This window comes from Anopheles coustani, chromosome X (genome assembly GCF_943734705.1).
Source record: "Anopheles coustani chromosome X, idAnoCousDA_361_x.2, whole genome shotgun sequence".
NCBI classification, from domain to species: Eukaryota; Metazoa; Arthropoda; class Insecta; order Diptera; family Culicidae; genus Anopheles; species Anopheles coustani.
The window spans coordinates 6,711,052-6,734,018 of record NC_071290.1 but is presented as its reverse complement, the minus strand read 5'-3'; the positions used below and the strand labels follow the sequence as shown (position 1 = coordinate 6,734,018).

Here is a 22,967-nt window from a genome sequence, read left to right as displayed (position 1 = left end):
GAACAAAAAAATAACAACATCAACATTAAAAGTGTTGTTCAAATGAGTGCCTGTACAAGAAACATCATAGTATGCTGCAGACCTTTTAAATGGTAGTGAACAGTTTGCCTGTATGTGCTCTACATTCCTACAAGTTGTTTACCTCTGTGACATGATTTTTCGTAAATTTGAAATGGGCAATGTTTTAGACTGATTAACCGAAAAGAGAACTACTAAAGAGATATCAATCAAGAAGCAAAACATTGTGGAATCCATAAAAAAAATTACGGAAGAAATGAAATGGGGCTGTTCGATGCATTGCCTCCGATGCATTGTTCGAATTGGGTCTATTTTCCTGACGTCGGTTTTTCGGTTCCTCGCAATTAAGCTGATTTGGTTTGTTTTACAGCAAGAGTAAAACGAGTTGTTTTATGTTTTGTTTTTTTTTTTGGTTTCATTTTAGGTCGTTTTGTTTTACTATTTTTTTCGTTCAAATTAACTTCAGCATGATTTATTTGTGTATATCTCTCGATTCAGCGTATACTCTAAAATTTACAATAGCTGACTCACGCACCTTCAGCATCAGGTTGCGTATCACGAACTCGCTCGAATCCGATCATGAATTCGCGAAACGTTTATAAAATGTTTTTTTCTATCGTAAAGACTAGCAGGACAAATTTATTATTTCTTTATACTCTCTTCATAATTTTTAAGCTTTTTCTTTCAGCATAGGTAATCTCTTCGGAATTCACACAAAGTGGTAGGATTAATTTTGATGTTGATTTGCGAGTGTTTCTGTGTTTATGTATTCTGTGTGTTATGTTATGTTTGTGACTACGGCTTTATAACATCAGGTAGCACTTAATCCTTATCATTTTACTCGAAAAAATGTATTGGTTTTGGGATATTTTTTCTTCTCTTTCTCTATCTCTCTTTTTTCTCTTTTCGCGTTCGAAACACTCTTTTTTGGCGATTTTTTTTTACCATAATGTACCTAAATAGCGGAACGGGACAGCTTGAACATGAAAGTGTGCTAGAGGAGTTACCAATGACTTCAAAGTCATCAGTTGAAGTAGGTGCCGTAATGGTTCTCTTTTCACTTGCGAAGGGTTTTTTGATAACCAATGGAGCCCATTTGCGGTCGCTGCAGATTGGCAATCTATTTATTTTAATAGATTTAAGTTGATTCCGTAAGGTTAGTAAAAAAAGGTTTTAAGAACTTTATCTTCTTTGTCTCTCTATCCGTCTGCTACTTAATAGTTATGAGTTTTTTTTTCTTTTCTCTATATTAAACTTCCTTGTATGGCTGCTGTCTCAAAGTGAAAGCTTAATTATTTTGGGGAAATTGTATATTACTATGGTATGCGGTATGTTTTTTTTTTTTTTGTATGATTGTGAGAGGATTTCAGGATTTCATTTATGTAATATATATCTTTTTGGTTTCGTTACCTTTGGTTTGCTGTTTAACATTGGTATTTTCTACTGTAGTGGCATCGAATCGGCCTTCTTTCCACTCCGTTTTGGCTTTTACATTGATTTTTAGTTGCTGTTTTGTTTTCGTGGATAAAATTTAAAGAAATAGCAAAATACAAAATCAACATCGATATCGTTCTGTTTGTACCAGTAGGAAAAGTGTTTAACAAACTATCAGCATTAAAAAAGCCATTCTTTGCCTGTCCTCGTTGGTATAGACAGTAAGTATCGATAAGAAGAACTTTTGCCGTTAGTGGAAGTTGTTTATTTACCTTTTTTTTTCATCTATTGCGTAGCACTTTTTCCATGCTCTGGTAAGATTGTTTAATGTGTTTTCGTGAACACAGATTCACAAACGCATAAACATACTCAATCGTACGCTAAAATATCATTAAAGCAGAAGGGAAAACATTGCCCTTGTAGGATAGTTTCGCTTTGCTCCGTAACAATTGTGTTTGCATCGAAAAGTATATGCTACCAGCAGCTGTTTCGAACTTGAAGGTACCTTTGAGGGTGAAGGATGCAACGTGTGGCTCGATGAGTACAGGCGTTAGTGAACGGCTTGAATTCGGCAATACTGTCAATTGATTCTGTATCCCGGATTTGAACGCAAACAGTACGAAGGAATGAGAATTGTATGTACTCATTTGATGCCGCCACATCGACTTGTGTGATTTCATCGGCTGATAACGCTTGTCAGCTTCCGAAAAAAGAAAACCCTTTTTGTTGCATCGGTGAAAACCAATCCTAATCAAATTTTCCACTGAGGCGCAACACTTGTCGTCGATAGAAAAATATCGAACTGAACGAAAAAAACTTTGCGTATGAGCTATAACTGTTTTTTTTGCTGTCTTAGAGAATATCGACCTATGGTTTTAACGTTCCGCTTGACTCAGAGTCCAACTGCACCAGGATACTAGACTACTAACTTAATGGCTATCATATGTGGTATCACGTAGGTTACGCTTTCGATAGTTCGATTCAATGTGTACATAACTGGCAGTCGAACGAAAAAACTTCGGAGAAAAAACATTGTTGATCATTTTATCGCTGTCCAGAGCGGATTGCTCGTATTCTAGTTCTATCCTAATGCCTATAACGTCCTGTCTTTTAACATTTCTCCCTTTTTGCACCCGTCGCGCTGTGCATTTGCTTCATCCGGTATGTTTTGTGTGGAGGGTTTTTTTTCTTTCTTTTTTGTTTTGGTTTTGTCGTAGAGATCGGTCGATTCAGATCGTTGTTGAATACAGGTCGGTTTTTTTTTCCGCAGAAATAAAGAAAGAAGAAGAAGAGCTGGGCTAACTAGGCGGCTGCGCTGCGATGTGCGATTCGGCATTGACACTGGTGACAGTTGCGATGAGTTTGTGAACGATTTCATGACGTGCTGAGGGGTTTCCGCTCACACTGCTCTTGGGGAAACTGGTAGCCAGCGTATAAGTTCCGCCGGCCAAAAGATTGCCCGAAGTGTCCGTTTCACTGATTACAAACAAGGTATACACATACACACACACGCACACACACGCAAACAGACACAAAACACACGTATGCACACACGCAAGGCACAACAGACAAACGTCCATTCAGGCGGAACATCGTCAACAGGATTCACCAACGTCGGTCGGTTGTCGGCAAGCGTTCGAGAGAAAGCAAATGGAAGGGGAAAAGAAGAGCAAAATGGTTCTTATTAAACTATGGCCTTGCAGCTCTAGTGATATTTAATATATATAGATATTTCAGATTTCAGTATGTTTGTATGTTATTGTTTTTACTTGCTAAAGGAACTGAAAAAAGGGTCAAATATGTCAACAGTGTGCTTGCCCCAGGAGGAAAGAGTGGTGCTGCTGCTTAAGTAGCTGCTTGTTCACTTCTAGAGGTTCGCAATGGCGCATAGGGAATGAAAAGTAGGAGGCAAGGGGCACACTGTGACAGTTTATGACAAGCACAAGCACAGTCATCTAGATAGCCTTACTAGTTGCGTATATTTAAGCATTGGACTCACACCAACGTCTTGAATATATACGGAAGCAGCTTGCCAAAGGTCCAAATCGCTTCCCAGTTCGAATTCTACACTATCTTTACTAGCTTCAATAACCCACAACCATATCAACTTTATTAGCGAGTATTGTGGCCACGTATTAGCTCTGTTCACATCCTTATAGAACGTACGGTGGAGTAAACTTACTGCACAGGAGCCATTTTCAATGCTTACACACCAATTTCAACAAGCAGGTGGTGTTTCGAACCGAATCGTTTACAAACACGGATGCAGTTGCGAATGGTCGATCGGTAAATTTCATTCCTGTTCCCGGTGAGTGTTGTTCAAGCAAGTCTGTTTCAAAAAATATATTCACAATTGTGTAACACATTATTTATGTGTTTGGTGAACTTACAAAGGAAAGGGGAGGAAATATAAAGCAATCGAATGAATCACTTGACACGATGTTAGGAACACGATTTGGATGATCGTGTTTGTAGACAAGATATGAACACCTAACTTAATATTCTGATATTTAATGCAATTTCAACTGAACTTACTCCCTTTCAGAACCAATAAACTAAACCCCGTTGTGGAACTTTCTTGAAAAGAGTTTTGACCTTATTAAAAATATAGATTTTCGTTTTTTAAAGAATTTTGTAACCAATACTAACCATCATTTTTGTGAACTTTTTTCTTAAACTACTCTTATTCGCGCGTCTTTATGTCCTGCTTACTTTAGTTTAACCTCAAAATTGAATGAATTGTTTAATTGTTGTCGAGAATTGTTTTACTTGTTCCCATGTACAACTTTGATAGGTTTAAAACTAGAACTCAGTATCAAACACTCATCGTCTTTTGTTACGGTCAGCATTTGTCATCAATTTTAAATCAAAGTTATGGATATTCTACAAAAAAAAACACATGTGTTGACCGCTTCCCGTCCTGCCGTCCCCAACTCGTCCCGCTTTAAAAAAGTACATAACGTGTCGTGATTGATTGATTGGTATTGCAGTGTTAATGGTCTACAAATATTATTATCGTAGTATGAGACCCTTTTCGTTCGGAAATTGCTGCATTGCACAGCCAATGGAACATAAACTTTGCCACTAAAAAAAAAACACAATCAGAATCAAACCAAAGAACAACTGAAATAAAAGAAGAGTTTCGCTGACAAGCTACTTTCGAGCTGAAGAACGTGTGCAGTGATGAAGTGCAAGTTTGCTAGGTTTACGGTTCGCGCTGTTTTGCACCAATTCGAATCAATTCATTCGTAATGACTCATCTAAGATGCAGTCGCTTGAAACAGACGCAGGCTTATTTCCCCCATTTCCGTAGATCGCCTACAGGATATGAAGTTGAATCAAACAAAAATCAAAGAATCAAACAGGAACCAAACGATTAAAATGGCCTGTCTGTCTCCGGTGCAGACAAAACTCAATTGATTTGGTTTGTTAATCCGAACCCTCCATTTCTAGCCATTCCTCTCCGGTCATAAGTAACGTCAAAATGTAAGGCACAAAATTGGTTTGGAATTATTTGATTGCAAACAGAGGCTGTTTTTATGTTTCGTCAAATTTTCCTCTGCCTTGCAGCATTCTTTCGCTGCCCAAGCATGTTCCTTTTAGTCCTTTAGTAGCAAAGTGTACAAAATCACCTCAAATCGTTAGCAATCGAGTAAAAGGGGGGGGGGCGTGAGTAGGCGTGTTTGTGATAGACGTGAAGAAGCTGTATTTGTACTTTTCGATCATGTGCATATAATAAATGGAGCAATGCTTTACTTACAGGCCGCTTCGGGTGCTCACTGGTTAGATACATTTGCACGCCGGCTACGTCCTGTGAAGGTAGATAGTTTGCTAGGGAAAACCGTTCGCTGGTTAAATGGCAAGTGTTTGCGTGTAGGTAGCTAGAAGAACTCGTTTCTACAACCTTTGTCGTAAGGACTCGCGATTTAAAGCACGATTTCGTCAAATCCTCTTAGTTCATAGTGATACAATATTTGATGTGTTTGTTTTCATGTGTTTTGGCAATACAACTCGCTGCAAGAACTTCTAAGATCGAGAAGAACCAATAAAGTGGAAAAAACGGAGCCATTTTCAAACAGGTTGAGAAATATGTCTACGAGCTTATAAGATACGAAGAACAAGATTCGTTGATATCGAAATTTCTTTCTGTTTTTGGTGGAAAAACTTCTCCAACATGTTTACAAGAGTACCCCACCTAAGTCAGAGCACATTACCTTTTGATGAGAATGTTTTCGATTTTTGTCTGTACAACAAGGTTGTAATGCAAGGTTTATGGGGTTGAACGGACGATGAAACACCATGCGTGAATGGTTCAGTCTCAGCTACCTTAAATAAAGTCGCATGTTTTATGTTATGTGCTCAAACGATTCAGCTGCACTAGGTCTATCCAAAAAGGATTATGTTATGACTTTCTAATCCGACCTCATGGCTTCGTTATTGTTTTGTCTACAAGCTGGTCAAGCTGGTTGCTGAGCTGGAGGCAAATGTTTAATACTCATCGTAAGCACTGTTTATTAACAACAAGGAAAGAAAAAAAAACTGTGTTAAGCGTCGTAAAGTTAACACATCTTGTACATTTGGTCATTGATCCAAGGATTGGTTCCAAGAATGTTTTCAAACCGATGGGTTTTTTTATTGACGTCTCACTTAACAAAAGGAACATAATTAGTTCATCCAGCGCGGAGTAATGTAGGAAACTCGATCAGATTGCAGCATGATCGGGAGAAAATTGAACGTAAAGAACAATCATTGTTTAACACGTTGCGTACCGCGTCACCCAAATATGGGTGACAGCAGTTTTAGTACAACAAAGTTTTTGACCCATAAAGAAATGAAAATGCAACATAAAAATTATTATAATATTTTATATAAATTTTTTGGGAGGCTAAGTTTTTGCTTGGCCTTCGAAAACAATCGGTTTAACAAATATTATAAACAAATTGTAATTTCAAAAATTGTACTAAAAAGTGTGCTAAAACACTTGGTACGCAACGTGTTAAACATCACCCAAGGGCACGGGCAAAGTCTATGAATGGTAACAGCTTAAGACAAACCCCCCGAACTGTGTTGTCCTAAAGAGTGGGTAGTGGATGAGTGTTGACAAATAGACCCATGTATCACCGGTGAGCACCGTCCGAAGCCAATTTACGGAACTATAATAAACAAAATAATTAAATAATAATTTAAACTAGCAGAAATAGCCATACCCAGTAGTCAGACATCGGTTTCGATACTAACAGCTAAAGCGCTATTATGGCGTTGTTGTAAATTATTTGCTCCAACGATGCTGCCGACACCGACACCCTCGGCACTGACACCACAACCGATGGCGACGCCACTCACTGCACCACCAACAACGCCGCCGCCGCCGCCGCCGCCACCACCACCACCTCCGACGCCGCCGAGACCACTGCCAATATCACCGATAACTCCACCACCACCACCGCCAATACCACCTAAACCACCGCCACCGTTAGATGGTTGTTTACAGCAGTTTTGTTGCTGCTGCTGCAATTGGTGTTTATCGGTAAGATGAGCTCCTAAAAATGGAACCATACGATTTTGTTCACCTAGTAGGCCAGATGTTGCCTCAACCCCATCCTCCAGGTCCATCATGTCGGATGAAGATTCGGAGAGGGAAGTTTTCTTAAGATGTTGGCCTGAAAGGAGAGAGAGAGAGAGAAAAAAACGAGACAGCACATGTCAGACACAGGCACACACGGTTAATCCATTAGATCCGCGAGACAATAGTGTCCAGCTGTTCTCTCATCGTTCTCTATATAAAAAGCGCGCCGGCAAACATACCTAAGGTGCCAGGAAGATAAGGACAGCTGGTTACGTGGTTGAAGTTCTGACTCTGCATTTCCTCCTGATCGGTCTCACGGTGATAGAAATAGTTGAAGTTGCTCACGATAACAGGAACGGGTAGTGCGATGGTTAACACACCGGCAATCGCGCACAGTGATCCGACGATCTTGCCCCAAACACCGACCGGTCTGCAAAAAGGTAACGGACACGAGCGGAGGAGGGAGAGGGAAAAGATGGAAGAGGCAAAGTTGTATCAGTAAGTACCACCGGCAAACTCGGTTCAACTAAAATACTTGTAAAACATCTTCGGATCGACGATCGATTGCGTATCGTACAGTTGTGTGAGGCGTGAATCAATATTCGTGAGATTGTATGTTGGTAAGTGAGCTGTGTTGGTTGCAAAAAGTACGAGATGAAGCAAATGACATAAAGGCGGATGCATGCAAGAGGAACAGTATTCGTGCTTCGAAGGACTCGTCAAACAGGTAAGATAATTTTAAAAATTTTGGCAAAAGTTTGCAAAACAAACATTCCTTCCTAGAACGTCACTTAAATTATTCGCAAAAATAAGGTTCACCCATACTCGAGGAACTTTGCCTTACTTTTGCCAAAACTTGTAATGTTTTCCTCTTCTTTAAACATTTCAGGTGAAAGCAGAACGTATAATGAAAACGTATAGTATTTTTACTTTAAGCAATATTTCACTAATCGGAATAACTTTATGTTACAAATGTACTGTGTGTGTTTTTACACGCATTTTCTTTGCGGTAAATCTGTTGTGCGTATCGCCCGACTTCTAAACCTGATCTCTAAACTGCAATAACGGGTCTTTAAACTTGAACAAAGAGGTAGAGTAAAACGCACAATGGGTTTACATTATTTAAAAGCGCGCGTTGTAAGGGGTAAGATACAAAAAATGGAAGCTCCAATCAACTAGCAACGCTGAACATTTAGGCAATCTTTCGTCCGTGTGATCGCTTCGTAACGAAAAAGTGACATGAGTGACATGAAAGAGGGTGTGTACTATATGGTCATGCAATCCTCGATTAGCAACAGTCATGGATTGGTAAACAATATGTACAAGCAAGTACGACTGTTCAAAATCAAATAGGAAATAAAGTTTGTAAGTAGCATGAACCTTGCGACACTTATACACGAACGCTATGAATACACCCAATTGAACATGATTATCAATAGTTACAAGGGACATAAGCAATAGGAATGAAATAAACTACATGCCAATCCACAGTTTCGCCGTACAACAATTAACACTTGCCAAACAAGGAGAAAAACGAAAACATAAACGGAGAAATCCAAACCATAACGGAGGCAAACCGAAAGTAAAACTCTCTGGAGGTGAATAAGTAACAAAGCGTAGCTATATCGATTGGTATATTCTCTATTTTGAGTAATTTCATCTAACTTTTAGCCCTTCTCGGATGTAGTGGATTTAAAAAAACAACTGTTCACCAATATTTTAGACAGTACGAAATGTTTATTAATTTATTCAGCTTAGGATGAAGGACTATGGCGTCGATATTAAATGTTTGTTTAATATTTCTTCACCTGCTTTAGCGGGAATTTATCAAATTTGGTTATGTGTGGGAGTGCGAGTAGACTTTCAACCAAAACTGAGGAAATCTTTTAGGCCTAATTATACTTCCAACAGGTCCGAATCTACACTTCACATCATGGTTCATGATAGTTTGTGCAAAACTCTCGTTGGAATGAGAAGCGTTCGTCAAGAAGCTTGAGATTTATATCATACAGGACATTTTTCAGCTAAAGTCACGGCTCGGTCTCATGGAATTTATCAAAATCTGAAGAAATCTTCATAGCCATGCTTGACAAGAAGGATCAATGGTCACGTAAGTGAAGAAGGATAATGGAGGAGCCGATATAACAAGGAACTCTATATGTACGGCAACCTTAATCGACCAAATCCTTAACCGTGATCAATGTATTAGAAAGGGGAATTTGGAAAACCGCCTGTTTTATTAATTAAGGTCCCACTTCTCCCTAAGTAAACATGCATGGACTGTGAATAAAGGAATGAACAAGTAGTATTCCTACAGGGAACGCAGCTATCACACATCACTCCTGCGCGTTCACGTTTGGGTTAATATCAACAAAATGATTGACCGTTTTTTCCAACAGCATGAACTCATAAAGTGCGATTGGCATGAAAAGTGTGTGTAATATGAATGAGATGAAAGTTCTTTTAACACAACGACATGACGGCGCAACGAGAGCAACAAACGCAAGATAAACGTTTGTTTGATCCATTAAGAAGTGTTGAGAGTTTGCCGATCCGTTGCAAACCCGTGAAACACAAAAACAAAGCACGTTAAGATTTTGATTGAGATAAAATCCGAAATAGCATTTCCTTAGGGGTTAAAAGTGAAAGGGAATGCATGAACATTTGAAATCACGCTAAATGATGGATATTTAATGAAGTATTCTTATTAACTCTGTGATCATGTTCATTATTATGATAACGTGTCATCGATGTGCAAATGGAAATAAACGGTATTTTACAGATGACAATGCAAACCCATCTTTCACATTCGAGATTATTTGTGAATCGGAAATCTATAAAATATGGTTGAGCTGTACAATTTCAGCTTATTTAAAATATTGTTTATCGTTCGACAACAAAAATCATGGTTTTTGATTTTTAAAACACCCATTTTAAGTGATTCTATTTTCACAGCGTTTTTCAATCCTATTACATCAAGCAGTGATGGATCAGTAGAAGAATGTCAATCAAAAGATTAATCAAAAGACGTTAACCGACTTCAATGTGCAACAACCTTAAGTTGAATGCATAAAACGAGGTTCACATGCAACGTAAATACACTCGTTAAAAAAAGCCTCTTAAAAATTTGTATTTCAAGTATCAAATAAAACTACCGAAGTATCAAAGAGCAAATAGAGAGAAAACGGGTGAGATTTGCTGAACGTTGCCGAAAAGTGGAACTAGTTGGTTTCGATTCGACAAACAAAACGCTCAAATCATTCAAATCAAAAGCGCCACAGGAAATGTACAAAACCACACACGCTCAAAACAGTAAAATAACGAGCTTCAATATTGTTTCTGTGGAGTAAGTGTGCAGAGTTTCTCAAGGTAAACAACTTGGATGCCCTAAGTGTTTGATGATCTGTCGCAAATGTTTCGTGTGTTTTAGCTAAACTATTTGCTAGATATGAGGTTTTATAGAACAGATAAACAAATGAATGAGAAAAAAACAAAACAAAAGGGAAACACTGATTAATCTATTCCGTTTCATTATAGCCTACACTCTACACGTAAACAATTTTAAGCCAGGAGTACAAGCTTCTTCAGTTGGATATAAGAACGAGAGTTTGTTATTTTAAAAATGTTTGAGAATTATCAGTTCATGTGCTTGTGCAATTATTATTATGGTGCATTAATTTTTTAAAATTGCGTGTAAACTCTAGCTGAAAATTAATTTTAAGTTATGAAACAGCGGTAGATGTGATACAGTAAAACAATCGGAACAGTGCGCACATAGATGCTACTGGCAAATGAGTAGGTCATGGTACGGTATGTTTTGCGTGTCAATGATCGATGTCAAACTTCATGTAAGAGGCTGAATTCTGTAGTAAAAATGGTATGTAATGATTTGATAAATTTTGATCGTTGCTTCTAATTCAACATTTGAACATTTTTTCTTGCTATATAATTCTCTCACTGGATTTTTTCATGGTGATGGTATTGTAAACTGAGATAATGGTGATGGTATTGTAAACCCATCTCCGGCCATAATGTCCGGCTTATTGATGAAGTAAACAAGGTGAATGGTTTGATAAATATTAGTTTATTTACTATGCTATAATTTTGTGAAAATCTATTTTCCAGTTATTCTACAAATTCATGTAGATCATAGGTCCTCGCGGCGAAGATGGCTTTAGTTAAGCCAGGAAATCGCAACACGAATGAAATATGTAATCGGCGTGCAAATTTCGATCAAACAGCATCGACATCAAATTAATAGCAATGATAAAAGATTATATCATTATTAACAGAATCAGTCATGCGTTTAAAAAAGGTAATATGAAGGAACGAAAACATAATTGACGGTATCGATTTTTTTGACAGATGTTTAATTCCTCATGATGTTTTCCTCATCTTGTTAGCATAGCAAGGAAATATTGAAACAACTAAAACAGGATGAACAAATGCCAAAGCAGGATGTAGCGATGAAAGAGTTCAGCATTTAAAAATTTAATATAAAGAGTAAGTAAGGCGTTGAAACAATGAAAACAGCAGTTAATCAAACAAAAGCTAATAATCAAAGAGAAGACAATATCATACGTCATGTCACCATATCCGACAGTAGTCATGGTAACTACAGCCCACCAAAATGCATCTGGTATGGACTTGAAGAATGAATTTTCGCTGCCTGCTTCCGCAAAATATACCGCTGATGAGAAGAGTACAACGCCTGCAATTCAATACCAGGAGGAATAAGAAAGAAAAAAAAGAGAGCGATTGTTTAGTTAGTTTCGTTTAAAATCAAAATTAAAAGATGCTGATTTTAAATTGTTCGATAGAAAAGCATTAGGACAGAATCATTTTACCATCTCTTTTTGACCATCATCACACCACACCCAATGAAATAAGTCAAACGACGTAGGAGCTGTTATCTGAATCAGAAATCAGCCCATGTCTAATGTGTTCTTAGATTAATAAACATTTCTGTTACTTGCACTCCCCCGAAAGTAAAATACAAATATTTGGTTGAATTTCACTTAATTTAATAATGAATTTCGTTTCATAACAATATTAAAACGAATATGTCTGCGATTTCAGTTTGAGCTTCACCTGGGCAAGACCGCTTAGCGGAACCAAAAACTGTTCACAGAGCGTCGTTTAATGTTTTAGTGGATTCTTCATCATACTTCATCATATCTTGTTCAAATCTGTTCGAACAGATTTCCAATAGGAAAAACCCAATTTTGACAGTTTCATGCGATCTATATTTTCTTTGCAGACATTAGAAATGAACAATGCAAAGGAAACTGGTACGGTGAACTCTTACCGGAATGTTGCCTTTATCCAAGTCAAGCCGAGGCGGTCTTTGTAAAGTAGGATCCACCTGCTACGGCGTGAACCTTTCGCACACATTCGAACATTGTTCTTAACCCTCTTGTAAAGTCTTGACCCCACCCTCTTGTGGTTGTCAAGACCTCAATTCTAAAAGTATATGAACGCCAACCGAACGTATTAATCAAACAGTTGAAAGATTAAATACTTCTAAGTAGTGGCAATTCATGAAAATCAATAAAAAAAACTAAGTCTAACTAGTATAACGTATCAGAGTAAGCAGTTGAATTCGCAATTAGTTCTGAAAGTTTTCAGATGATAAGTCGTTGTCAGACCTGGTAACTCGTGAAATATAATCAAAGTACGTTGTATTGTAACGATAAACGGTCGACAAATACGTCACGAAAAAAGAAGAATTGATATCCTCACCCACCCAATCTTTAATCGAACTTAATCCTATGATTTAGTTTAGATAGTACGGTATCCTTGTCGTTGTCGAAACATCCCTCATGTTTCGTGGAAAGCAGTGAAGTCGTGCTTGAAATGTTGTTATTTTACACTTCGCACTTTGCCAGAAATCCACAGAATTGTCCGACTACGTACACAAGAGCGTTTGTTTGTTAGTAACGTGGTATACTAATACAGTTCAAATATATTGTGTCGTATCCAAAGCGTTGCTTGTTCACTCAATGCTCAATATTCGAATCATATTCCCCTGCCCGAACGCTTTCGCTGTTTTTCATTCTACGTCAGAGGCTAGCGAGGAAGGAAGAGTAACTATAGGGGGTAGCAATACTCATACACAATTTTGGCAAAGTAGGCCATGTTTTCTGGGGCTGGAGCTTCGTTAGAGGAGAGCTGTCGAAAGTTTAAAAAACCACAAGAAATCTTAAGTAAATTGTTATTTCGGCTAACACCTATCACCTATCGAAGTAAACTATCGTTGTGGCATCGCATTCTATCAAAGTAGCCTTATTTATACTTGAAGATGCTTAGGATATTTAAAATAGGCTACGTAAAAACTTCTTTTTGCACTTCAACAATAGGTGTAACAAAAGGGGACTTTGATGTACTCTGTAGAACAATCGAACAAACGAACTCAAATTCAATTAAATGCAGTGTAGTATGAAAAATAAAGACAATTAAACAGATCTCCAATGCGGATGAAATGTGTAGGTTAAATGAGAAACCGGTTCTTGGAAAGAGTTTACCTCTTGAACATACTGATGAAAATCAATTGGAAACGAAACTCATATTACTACCATAAACCAACCTCACAAACAAGTCAAGCGAAAAGCTGTTTATCTAGAATCGGTTGATGTGGCACGCCGATCCACCTCATCTCATACGCATGAAGGTTTTAGATTCGCAAGCCTCACACAATAATAAGCCAAATTATAAAACGGGCGCGTCATAGGTGACAACAAGGGCTACGTTTGTAAAAGAACAGAATATCTACTTACTGGATGGAGAAAGAAGGAGCGAACAAAATAAGAATTTGTTTGCGAAAATTAAATGAGAAGAAAGAACAGAACGAGAGAAATAGAAAATAAGAGTAGTAAACAACAGACCACAACGAATTGGGGTTGTTCAAAAGGGTTTGAACGGTGTGGAGATGTGACGGGTTATAGAGAAACATAACAAGTATGATAGATATTTGACAGACGAACAACAGAGTTCAAGGAAGAAAGGTAAATTTTGACAACAATGTAACGGTAACAACATCAAGATCAACAGCAATAACGCACAACATCAAACATAACATCAACGATGCGTTTCGGTTATCCAACATCTGAGCAGAAAACAAGGGCAGCCCTAGCTCAGTGCTATACCGCTATGTACCTCATGTCGCCGTAGCCAACAGTGGTCATCGTGACGACCGCCCACCAGAAAGCGTCCGGTATCGATTTGAAAAAGGACATTTCTGTGCCAGCCTCGGCAAAGTACACAGCCGACGAGAAAAGAACAACACCTGTGTGAAATGGAACGTGTACGGTTTCTTGTGTTTAATGTCTGGTTGGGTATTCTAACACGTCATTACGAAAAGATTCATACAACATCGTACGGTAGGAATATAGAAGTTATGTCTCCTAGCTCAAATCTTTCCCTTAAATTGATTATTTAACATAGCTCATTAAATAGGAACTAGATAAACCACCTTATTTATACCTAATTTTGGCATGATACTGCTGTTACCATAACTTTTTCCCAAACCGTAACAGCAATATACCGAAAATGGGTGATAATTTTGTCAACACGATGCAACGGTATGCTTAGTATTAATGTGCCTACTCTTTTGTAATAGCATACTGCATCAAGCGGGACTAAATATAGTACCTTTTTGCCTTAAAATATGATGTCACTGTTCCTTGTTTTTAAAACGCTCAACCTAAATTATTTTAATTGTTGTAACGAATTTACCCCGATGGAACAAGAATACTCAGTTTGAAGCATAATTATCCAGCTTTAGTTTTGTAAGTTTTATATATTAGTACGTGCCTGTACAATATAGGCTTAAAGTTTTTAAATTAAAAGATTGTATAAATTGATCGTTCAGCCTTTGCCCAGTTAAGGTTTTTGTTGGCGTTAGCTAAATACAAAGAGTGGATTTTGTAATATAAGTACACACTTCGCCACATTATCCACCCACAAGAAGTTATTTTTACCAGTTGAATTCATTGTGTATTCACTGATAAACAGCGACGATTAGCAGATTAGTGAATAAAAAAAGATTGTTGACATCCGGTTAATAAGAAAGCTGTTTGAGCCACAATAAACTCAATAATGAGTCCAAAGTGGTGATAACTACACACGACGCGAATGGGTGTGTCGTGATGGAGGCGCCTAGTAGTGTGTACACTAAAGGCTCCATACATGCCATGATGGAGGCGCCTAGTGGTGTGTAAACTAAAGGCTCTATTTCTTCGATACATGAACATATAAAGTTCATCCAATAAACAAAGACTTAATAAGTGCGTTACAAACCGAACAAACTAGAGGGTAATTTGACTAACGTAAGAACTGCAGGGAAGTTCTATTCTTTTTCGTCGAATTTAAGGTTTCCGAAACAAAGTAGAATCGCATCTAAAGATGCGTTGGATTTCGACGCTTACAAATAAGTCTTTCATTCCGAATCAGCAATCCAAAACATCTATTTAGATGTTCGAAAAGTAAACAAACGTGTTGACCTTACTGTCAACATTTTCTAATGTTATGTTATCGACGATTTATAGAAACGCACACGACGATATTCGGGTGTCAAAACATCGTTGACGGACCGTTGTTGCTATGGAAAATATATTTTGACATATTGTAAACTTACTCAGCTCGAGCGAGAGATTTTGCGTCCACGGTTATCGCATAATTTTGTTGAACATTTTATCGTTTGCAGTTTTTATCATACACGGTTTGAAGTATCGAGATCCTGATGGACCCACGTTTTGGACGCTTTCAGGATAACACTCAACTTGTCACTGTATGTAAGTTCATCGCTTCCGGATTGCCAGCCAGGTGTGCTCAAAACGTGATGTTGCACAGCGAATTGAAGTGATCGCTTCCAGGGTAGCAAGGACAAAGCAGGCAAGATGTCGCTGTATTTACAGAGACCACCGTTGCTTGACAAGCGATAAATATGTTAACCCACATCCTACCTCAAGCTGGATGCGAATCTTATACAATTGTTACCAACCAGCAACTTCTGGCTGTATGTTTTAAAATGAATAAATTATATAAATCAATAATGAAGTAAACTAAAGCACGTTTCGATCGTAAACAAACGCAATTACACTGACCAAAACTAGCTTTGGTTCTTGTGGTAGACCATGGAACAGTTAGCAACAGTCAAATAACCACCGCACACTGGAACATTACTTTGCTTAGCAAATGTTCCAAATCACACCAAGGATATTGACACTGAAAAATGCTGAAATTGTCGCCCCTCATCGCTCGGGTTAATGGCACATAGGATCAATTTAGTTTTCAATCACGTACATATCGTATTTACAATGCGTAACACAACTTTTTGTTTACTCTTAGTATGGAATAGTTTGATTGGGAGAAGCGATTTTAATTTTAATAGTCTCCAGAGTCTCCAGTGCTGAGCAATAGATTTGATCGTTCCAATCATCCTGTTGAAATTTCCATCTAGAAAAATATGTCATATTCTTGATTTGGACTAAGCACCCTTGGCGAATTGCCTTACATTTGGGTTTTTTTAATGAGCAGTTGTGTTACGATGGTATATATGTACATGTTAGTAGGTAACATTCATCAGTGCTATTAGCTGCAAACGGGTTTTTACTTACCTATGAACAAGAAAAAAATCAGTAAACCTAACTCTCGCATGGATGCTTTTAATGTTCTGCCCAGAATTTGTAATCCTTTCGAATGCCTTGATAATTTAAATATTCGAAACACTCGCACTAATCGTATCACCCGCAATATTGCTAAGGACATAGCCTGATTGGTTGACTTGTCCTATGGATGGAATAAGAGCAGAACGGGAAGGTGCACAAGTTCGTTAGTAAGTGGTGGTCAACTACCCGGTGTTTCACACATACCTGAGGACTGACTGGCGCCTTAGGAAGGTTTAATGTATCCTCTTCTTCGGCAACTACAGTTGCTAAAGTTATGAAATAAGGAATGATAGCGATTATGTCGATAATGTTCATAACATCCCTGAAGAAATTTAATTTGTTTGGACAAGCTAGGAACCTGCGAGAAGTAAAGAGGGGGGGGCGTATGAGCATGACGTGTAGGGCGCAGCTTCGTTTCGCAGACAACATACCTGACACTAAGTTCAAACGTAAACCATATTATACATATCGTCTCAATGAGGAAGAATGGATCTGTTATGTCGGGCACTTCGTCCTCCTCGATTTTTGTGCCATTTGTAGTTGTATTGAACACCTGTGTTGAGGAAGGTCGTATCATATGAATGTTGGTTCGTTACAGTAATGTAGCATATAGATATAACATGTTAGAAAAGACCAAATTGAACCTCCGCACTAAATTTACGTTGCCATATTTCATTAGTTTTGAAGACTCACTTACAGAAACATAGCGAACTACCTATTCTCTAAGCAGATTGAACAATCTGACCGATACATACAGGCAAATCGCATCGAGTTCAATACTTTTCGATTGAAATCTGTTGGTTTTCTTAATAGGGAAGCAATTTGGTCTATTTTCATCCACCCTCACCCCAAAACAAACATTCGTCACGGCTTCGGTACGTACCTTATAATGCTTAAATTCGGGTAATGTTTCTAGACAAAATATAACAATTGATAAAAGTATAACAAATACGCTAATTATGGCTACAACTCTGGCCGCTTGCGAACTCTCGGGGTATTCAAATAATAACCAAACCTTTCTTTGATTTTCATTTGATGGCAAAGGTTTCTCCTCCTCTTTGATAAAACCTTCATCCTCTCTGCGATGGTGGAATTCGTGTAGGGGAAGAGTCGAAAGAAGAAAAGAAAATTAGTGAAAATCGATTGCAGCAAATGTTCAGAATGATTTTCGTCCGATTAAAATTTAGTCATATGCATTTCTGTTCAGTGACAACAATGTAAAACGCCATAAGATTGGCATAATCGCGAACGGTTGTACGTCGGTCTAAATATAATTGTTCAAATGTCTCAAACTGTTTTCACATTCGAGACGAATGATGATGATTAAGTGTGGATGCTTACCTAAATTTATTAGTTGCTTGTTCGCCTAATTCATAAAACTTAATTTCTTCGCTAAATACATCTAAAGGTACGTTGACTGGTCTCCGTAACCGACCGCCTTGGGAACAGGTCATCCACACAAATTCGCATGTCACGTTTGAGTAGTAAAATACGGGGGGGGCACAGCATTGCAATTGGCGTGTTCAAGCACAGGTACGCAGGGTGATGTACGCAGTGTATGGCAATGCGGTGTAGTTTAGTACATTTTCGTAAACAATAAGATAATAATGTGAATGGCAAAATCATGAGAAGAAAACCAAACGTCGATGGCCATTCGATAAGTTGAGTTTAGATATTTTAAATGTGATAATCAGCGCAAAAAGTGCCAAAAACCATTTCCAATACGTTTTGAGCCGGATAAAAAAAGATTAAAACAATAAAAGTCGGCAAATTATGGATGAACGATTGCAAAAGGTTGAGAAACAAATGTACAAATAGAAAGAACGGTGTTTTGAATGCATTGTCGTGAATAAATCGTGATCGAGCAAACGAATATGGTGTACAATCGATGAATTCATAATCGAAAAAAGAGAAAGAAGAGAGAAAGAATTTTTTTAAACAATTTTCTGTTTGCGACGCTTTTAGGGAAATTGAATTGATATATACTACCGCTTTGATAATAGTACAAAATGGCATCAAAGCTCGGTCGATTTCGATCAAAAAAATACTCATTCCGCAAGGGATCGAAATATCTTAGCCTTCGATCTGGGTCGCCTAGCAGAGTATCGGGAAATTGATTTAGCGTCCGCAGCTGTGTTTCGAACCTCAAACCACTGACCTGTAAACGCGTTTATGTGCGCGGTTGAGGGAGGGAAAAGGATGTTTTAATAACGGTTCGGCAAACAGCATACTCCGGGTACTCACGTTAATTACAACTCTCTCGCAGAAATCATGATCGTGTGGTATGGGTTCAAAATGAGTATGACCTCCCCCAAATCCGTGCGCCGCCCCCCCTTCTTCATCCTGACTGCTCAACTTGGGTAGAGACCTACGAAGGAAAAGACATACGAAAGAAAGGAGACTTTAGAAATACAGACGTCGAAAAGATGGTTACGTAGCTTCGCACAAATTATTAATCCGCGTCTTCGCACGAATATTAAAAGGTTATTTAAAAAAAAACTTGAACATATACAAAAAATATATAAAAAAAAAGATCAATCCCCAACCCAGCCCCTTGTAAGAAGAATACACGTTGCACGTTCCCACCTATAATGAACCAGCATCCCATATTTTAATTTGCCCTCCGAATACTTACCATGAATGTTGGTTAGTAGTGGTAGAAATAATATAATTGTAATTGAAAACAATGTTAAAAACGTATGCCTCTTCTTTGTCCCATTACAAAGCGAACAAGTTCGGTACTCAAACACGTTAGAGAATATAGAATCGATGAGAAACAAACATTCTAGCTCATCCAGGATTGTAACTGTTTACGTTCGCATGTTCAGAATTGAGAAGAATATGTATAGACATCGAGTAGCCGCCACATAGGGTGTTTCTCAAAACATCAACTCGTTTTACCTCGAAGACCATGTAGTTTTGAATGTTGTACCTCCTCTTATAATTGGTATAAATCTCTTAAGTAGGTAGATAGTAGGTTCTGCTTATTGGGAAACGTAGAACTTCAGCTCAACAACACCAAATCGTGATTAGGTGAAGACATTTTATTGTACAGACCCAGTTCCATTTGGAATCTTATACTTCTATATAATTTATTGGACAAACATCAGACATTGCCAGCTATGGTATTGCTAAAGATAATAGTAGGATCAAAGATGTGTCCAAATATAATTGTATAGTGCTCATACCTCCAAAATAAAACAAAGTGAAGTGTTTGAAAAACTGTAAAATTGAACAAAAAATTGTAGTTCAAATCAAATTTGATTAGCTTTGTGAGTATCTCACTGTACATTTTATTGTAAATATCAGCTTTAGGAACTCACAGCTTATGAAATATTCTGAGCCATGTAAGAGTATTCCAAGACTAGGAAACCAAGACCAGAACACGTAAGACTTTGGCCACATTTTAGTACAAGTTTCAACAACAATTTGACCTATAAAAAGGGTAAACTAAACGTTCATGCTGTCCATCCGTAATCGAATTCGTACGAGCTGGCGTTTGCACAGTTAGGGCGTGATTTGAAAAATGGTGTGGTATGCTGCAGCCATCAAGCGAAGATATAAACATGTTGCAACACTACTGTACCATTCACTGTTGTTTGTACTCTTATGTTTGTGTCACAAATTTAATTACAATATGCTACTGTGGTAAAAGAAACGGGGGTTTATCACACACTTAATGCTACATGATTTCGCTTCTACATACAGCTCTAGCTAAAAATGTGTGCTTAAAATGTGTCCTGCTGAAATCCAGTTTATAAGTTTTTCATAAGTATTAACGATAGCTATTAAAATCGTCCAAATACTGTAGCTTTTGGAGGAAGTGCATGCTTTTGTCTGTCATTTGGGAGATATATTATCTCTGAATTGAATGCGACTTTCAGTTTAATTGAAACATTCGTAGACTTACAATGCATTTACCAATAGACCAGCTAAAACCTTAGCGTGCGTTGCGTTGTCCTATAGCCGCGACAGTACAATCAGCTGATACGATAAAATAGGACAGTGGTGGTTCGTTTGGTGTAGGTAACGGAGCCAGATAAACCTAAAGAACTTTGACCCTGTTAGCTTAATCCACGTACGTAATGTGCCTTTAAAGCCAAACCCAATCGCGTTGTTTACCAAATAGCTCCAAATGTAAATACGAGGCGTTTCCGTAAATTAAAGTCTCCTGCGATGCTGTATCAGCCCCTTCACCAAAGCTACACTCGGTAGACTGTGTGTGATGCTCAGTAACCTTGCCGTAAGATGCAAAACTTGTGTTGCACCGCATGTTTGAGGCTTCCGAAAGAATTTTCAAAGAATGACGGTTGGGAAACTCTCCGAGAATTCCCAGAACGTCACCGACCGGAGCAAAAGAAAAGACGTCCTCTGTTAACCACTTCATCTTGCTATGTTCTTTCCAGCACGCTCTGCTCATAGACTCCACGCCATTGATTTCTACATTAATATATTGTGATGGTCTTTTTGAGTTTTACTGTAAGACTTGACCTGTTTACTGTGATTGCGAGAACGTGAAAACTTTGACAAAAAGAAGCACTATACACGGTACGGGTTTGCATTTGCTGGGTAACTCCTTGCGGCAACTGGGAAAACAATTTGTATTGTGCACAGCGAACACAGGTTTGCTTTCCTTTTCCATTTTTCTCTTCCCTGAGGTTTTCTCTCGGCCCCAGCATTTTATTGTTTCGTCATTCGTTACTGAATCGCTTGCAGCTACTAAGGTTTCAGTCAAAATTGCAGTAAAGCTGCTTTAAAATGTTTTGAAACGTTCAGTAAATTATTTGAACACTTTAATGATTTTTTTATGATATCTCTACAACAGGCTAATTAACCATTGGTTTATTATACAAATATGCTTTTTTATTGCACGTTGGTTGCACTGTGTATATTCTAGATACAGATTGATTATGTTGAGCACCATTTACTTTTGTCCAACCGTTGTTTTTTACATGTCAGTATATAATTTTTCAACTTGTTTTTCTATATTTACTATTATGGTTTCTTTATGTATTTACAGTATGTATGTTCATTTTGCCAGGCAGTCAAATTCACTTTTCTTCTCTACAACGTTCAACATTTGTACACATGATGAGAATTGAATAGTGGAAATTTGTGCAACAAATCTGTGAATTTGAGCCCATATCGTGGAGTGTCAGAAGCCAGCCAGAATAATTGTAATTTGAGCAAGCAACAACAGATCGGAATAGTGACTGCCCTACCAACCATCGATGAAGAAAAACGTACCCGCAACGGTTACGTACAAAAAAAAAACAATGAAAGTTAAGGAGTTTTGGAATAGTAATGTTTGTTTGCAGTAAAGTATGGTTTACCATGCAAACAGAAGGAGCCTTTGATTTACGGACACGCCTTGTAAATACAGCGATTAAGTTTCTTAAACAGCAAAATTCAAGCAATTTTAATAAATAACGTGTTAGAATTCAAGAATCATTCGATGTAAATCAACGTTCACTTACGTATTATTCAGTTGTGAAAAGCAACACTGCTTTTCAGTACAGCACTTTGTACTAACACAACTTGAAACATTCATTGCAATGTTGCATCCACGGCTTGAATTAATCCACATTTTACTGACCGAATCCTAAAACTAAGAATCAAATCAAAGAAAAATAAAAACGAGTTTTTTCTTATCCTAAATTGATTTTGTTGTTTTCGCTGAAGCATGGTAATGAGTAGAGCAAAACTTGAAATGGGAATGTACGGTCGATATAAGCTCTTATCTAACTGTAAAACGATTTTCAGTTGATCCAACTTTTCACTCAAAGGTTGCTTGATAGGACAATCACATTGACAGTTACTTAGAAGAAGAAGTTTATCTCAAACGGTTAGACATGATTCTGGTGACTTGTTCAAAAACACACACAATAGAATATTATCCTGAAGCGCATAAAGCTTTTAACGGAGATCAAATCTTATTCTGGTTAAGGCCGCATAATGTTCTTGGCTGTAATAATTATTTTCTTAGCTGGAATATCAAAACAATGTTCTATAAAAACTTCGTAAAATGATCAATATTGTTGCCGACGACCAGCATATTTCCGCAACAATGCTATCTCGACAGAATACCGTTAAGTTTTATTACAACCGACAATCATGTAAAGTTTTGATGCTGTCTATAGACAAGCCTACTATCGATATAAAATAATTATTTACTCTCATTAAGCTGAATTATATCTCGTGTATCGATGAAGTTCATAAAATTTTAGATGATACTTTCGTACAAATGTAGCAAAACTAATAATTTACCTTTCACTTTCACT

The 22,967-nt window shown here is 37.7% G+C and overlaps 1 protein-coding gene across 7 annotated transcripts in view; it reads right to left on the bottom strand.

The window, feature by feature from the left end:
- Positions 1-339: 339 nt before the first annotated feature.
- The window catches only part of LOC131269446 (potassium voltage-gated channel protein Shaker), a 48,523-nt gene continuing 25,895 nt past the window's right edge, over positions 340-22,967 (bottom strand). For 4 of the 7 annotated variants that reach the window (XM_058271803.1, XM_058271801.1, XM_058271802.1 and 1 more), the window contains 11 exons: positions 18,931-19,054; positions 18,673-18,844; positions 18,028-18,124; positions 17,570-17,765; positions 17,118-17,239; positions 16,891-17,044; positions 16,636-16,807; positions 11,600-11,729; positions 7,258-7,448; positions 6,691-7,112; positions 6,136-6,605 (listed from right to left, as the gene is read on the bottom strand). In XM_058271803.1, the coding sequence (XP_058127786.1) occupies positions 6,570-6,605; positions 6,691-7,112; positions 7,258-7,448; positions 11,600-11,729; positions 16,636-16,807; positions 16,891-17,044; positions 17,118-17,239; positions 17,570-17,765; positions 18,028-18,124; positions 18,673-18,844; positions 18,931-19,054 (1,816 nt within the window). In that variant the 3' untranslated portion in view covers positions 6,136-6,569. Of the gene's footprint in view, positions 2,929-6,135; positions 6,606-6,659; positions 7,113-7,257; positions 7,449-11,599; positions 11,730-16,635; positions 16,808-16,890; positions 17,045-17,117; positions 17,240-17,569; positions 17,766-18,027; positions 18,125-18,672; positions 18,845-18,930; positions 19,055-22,967 lie in introns of those variants that run through there. The other 3 variants (XM_058271804.1, XM_058271807.1, XM_058271805.1) reach the window with 3 other exon arrangements.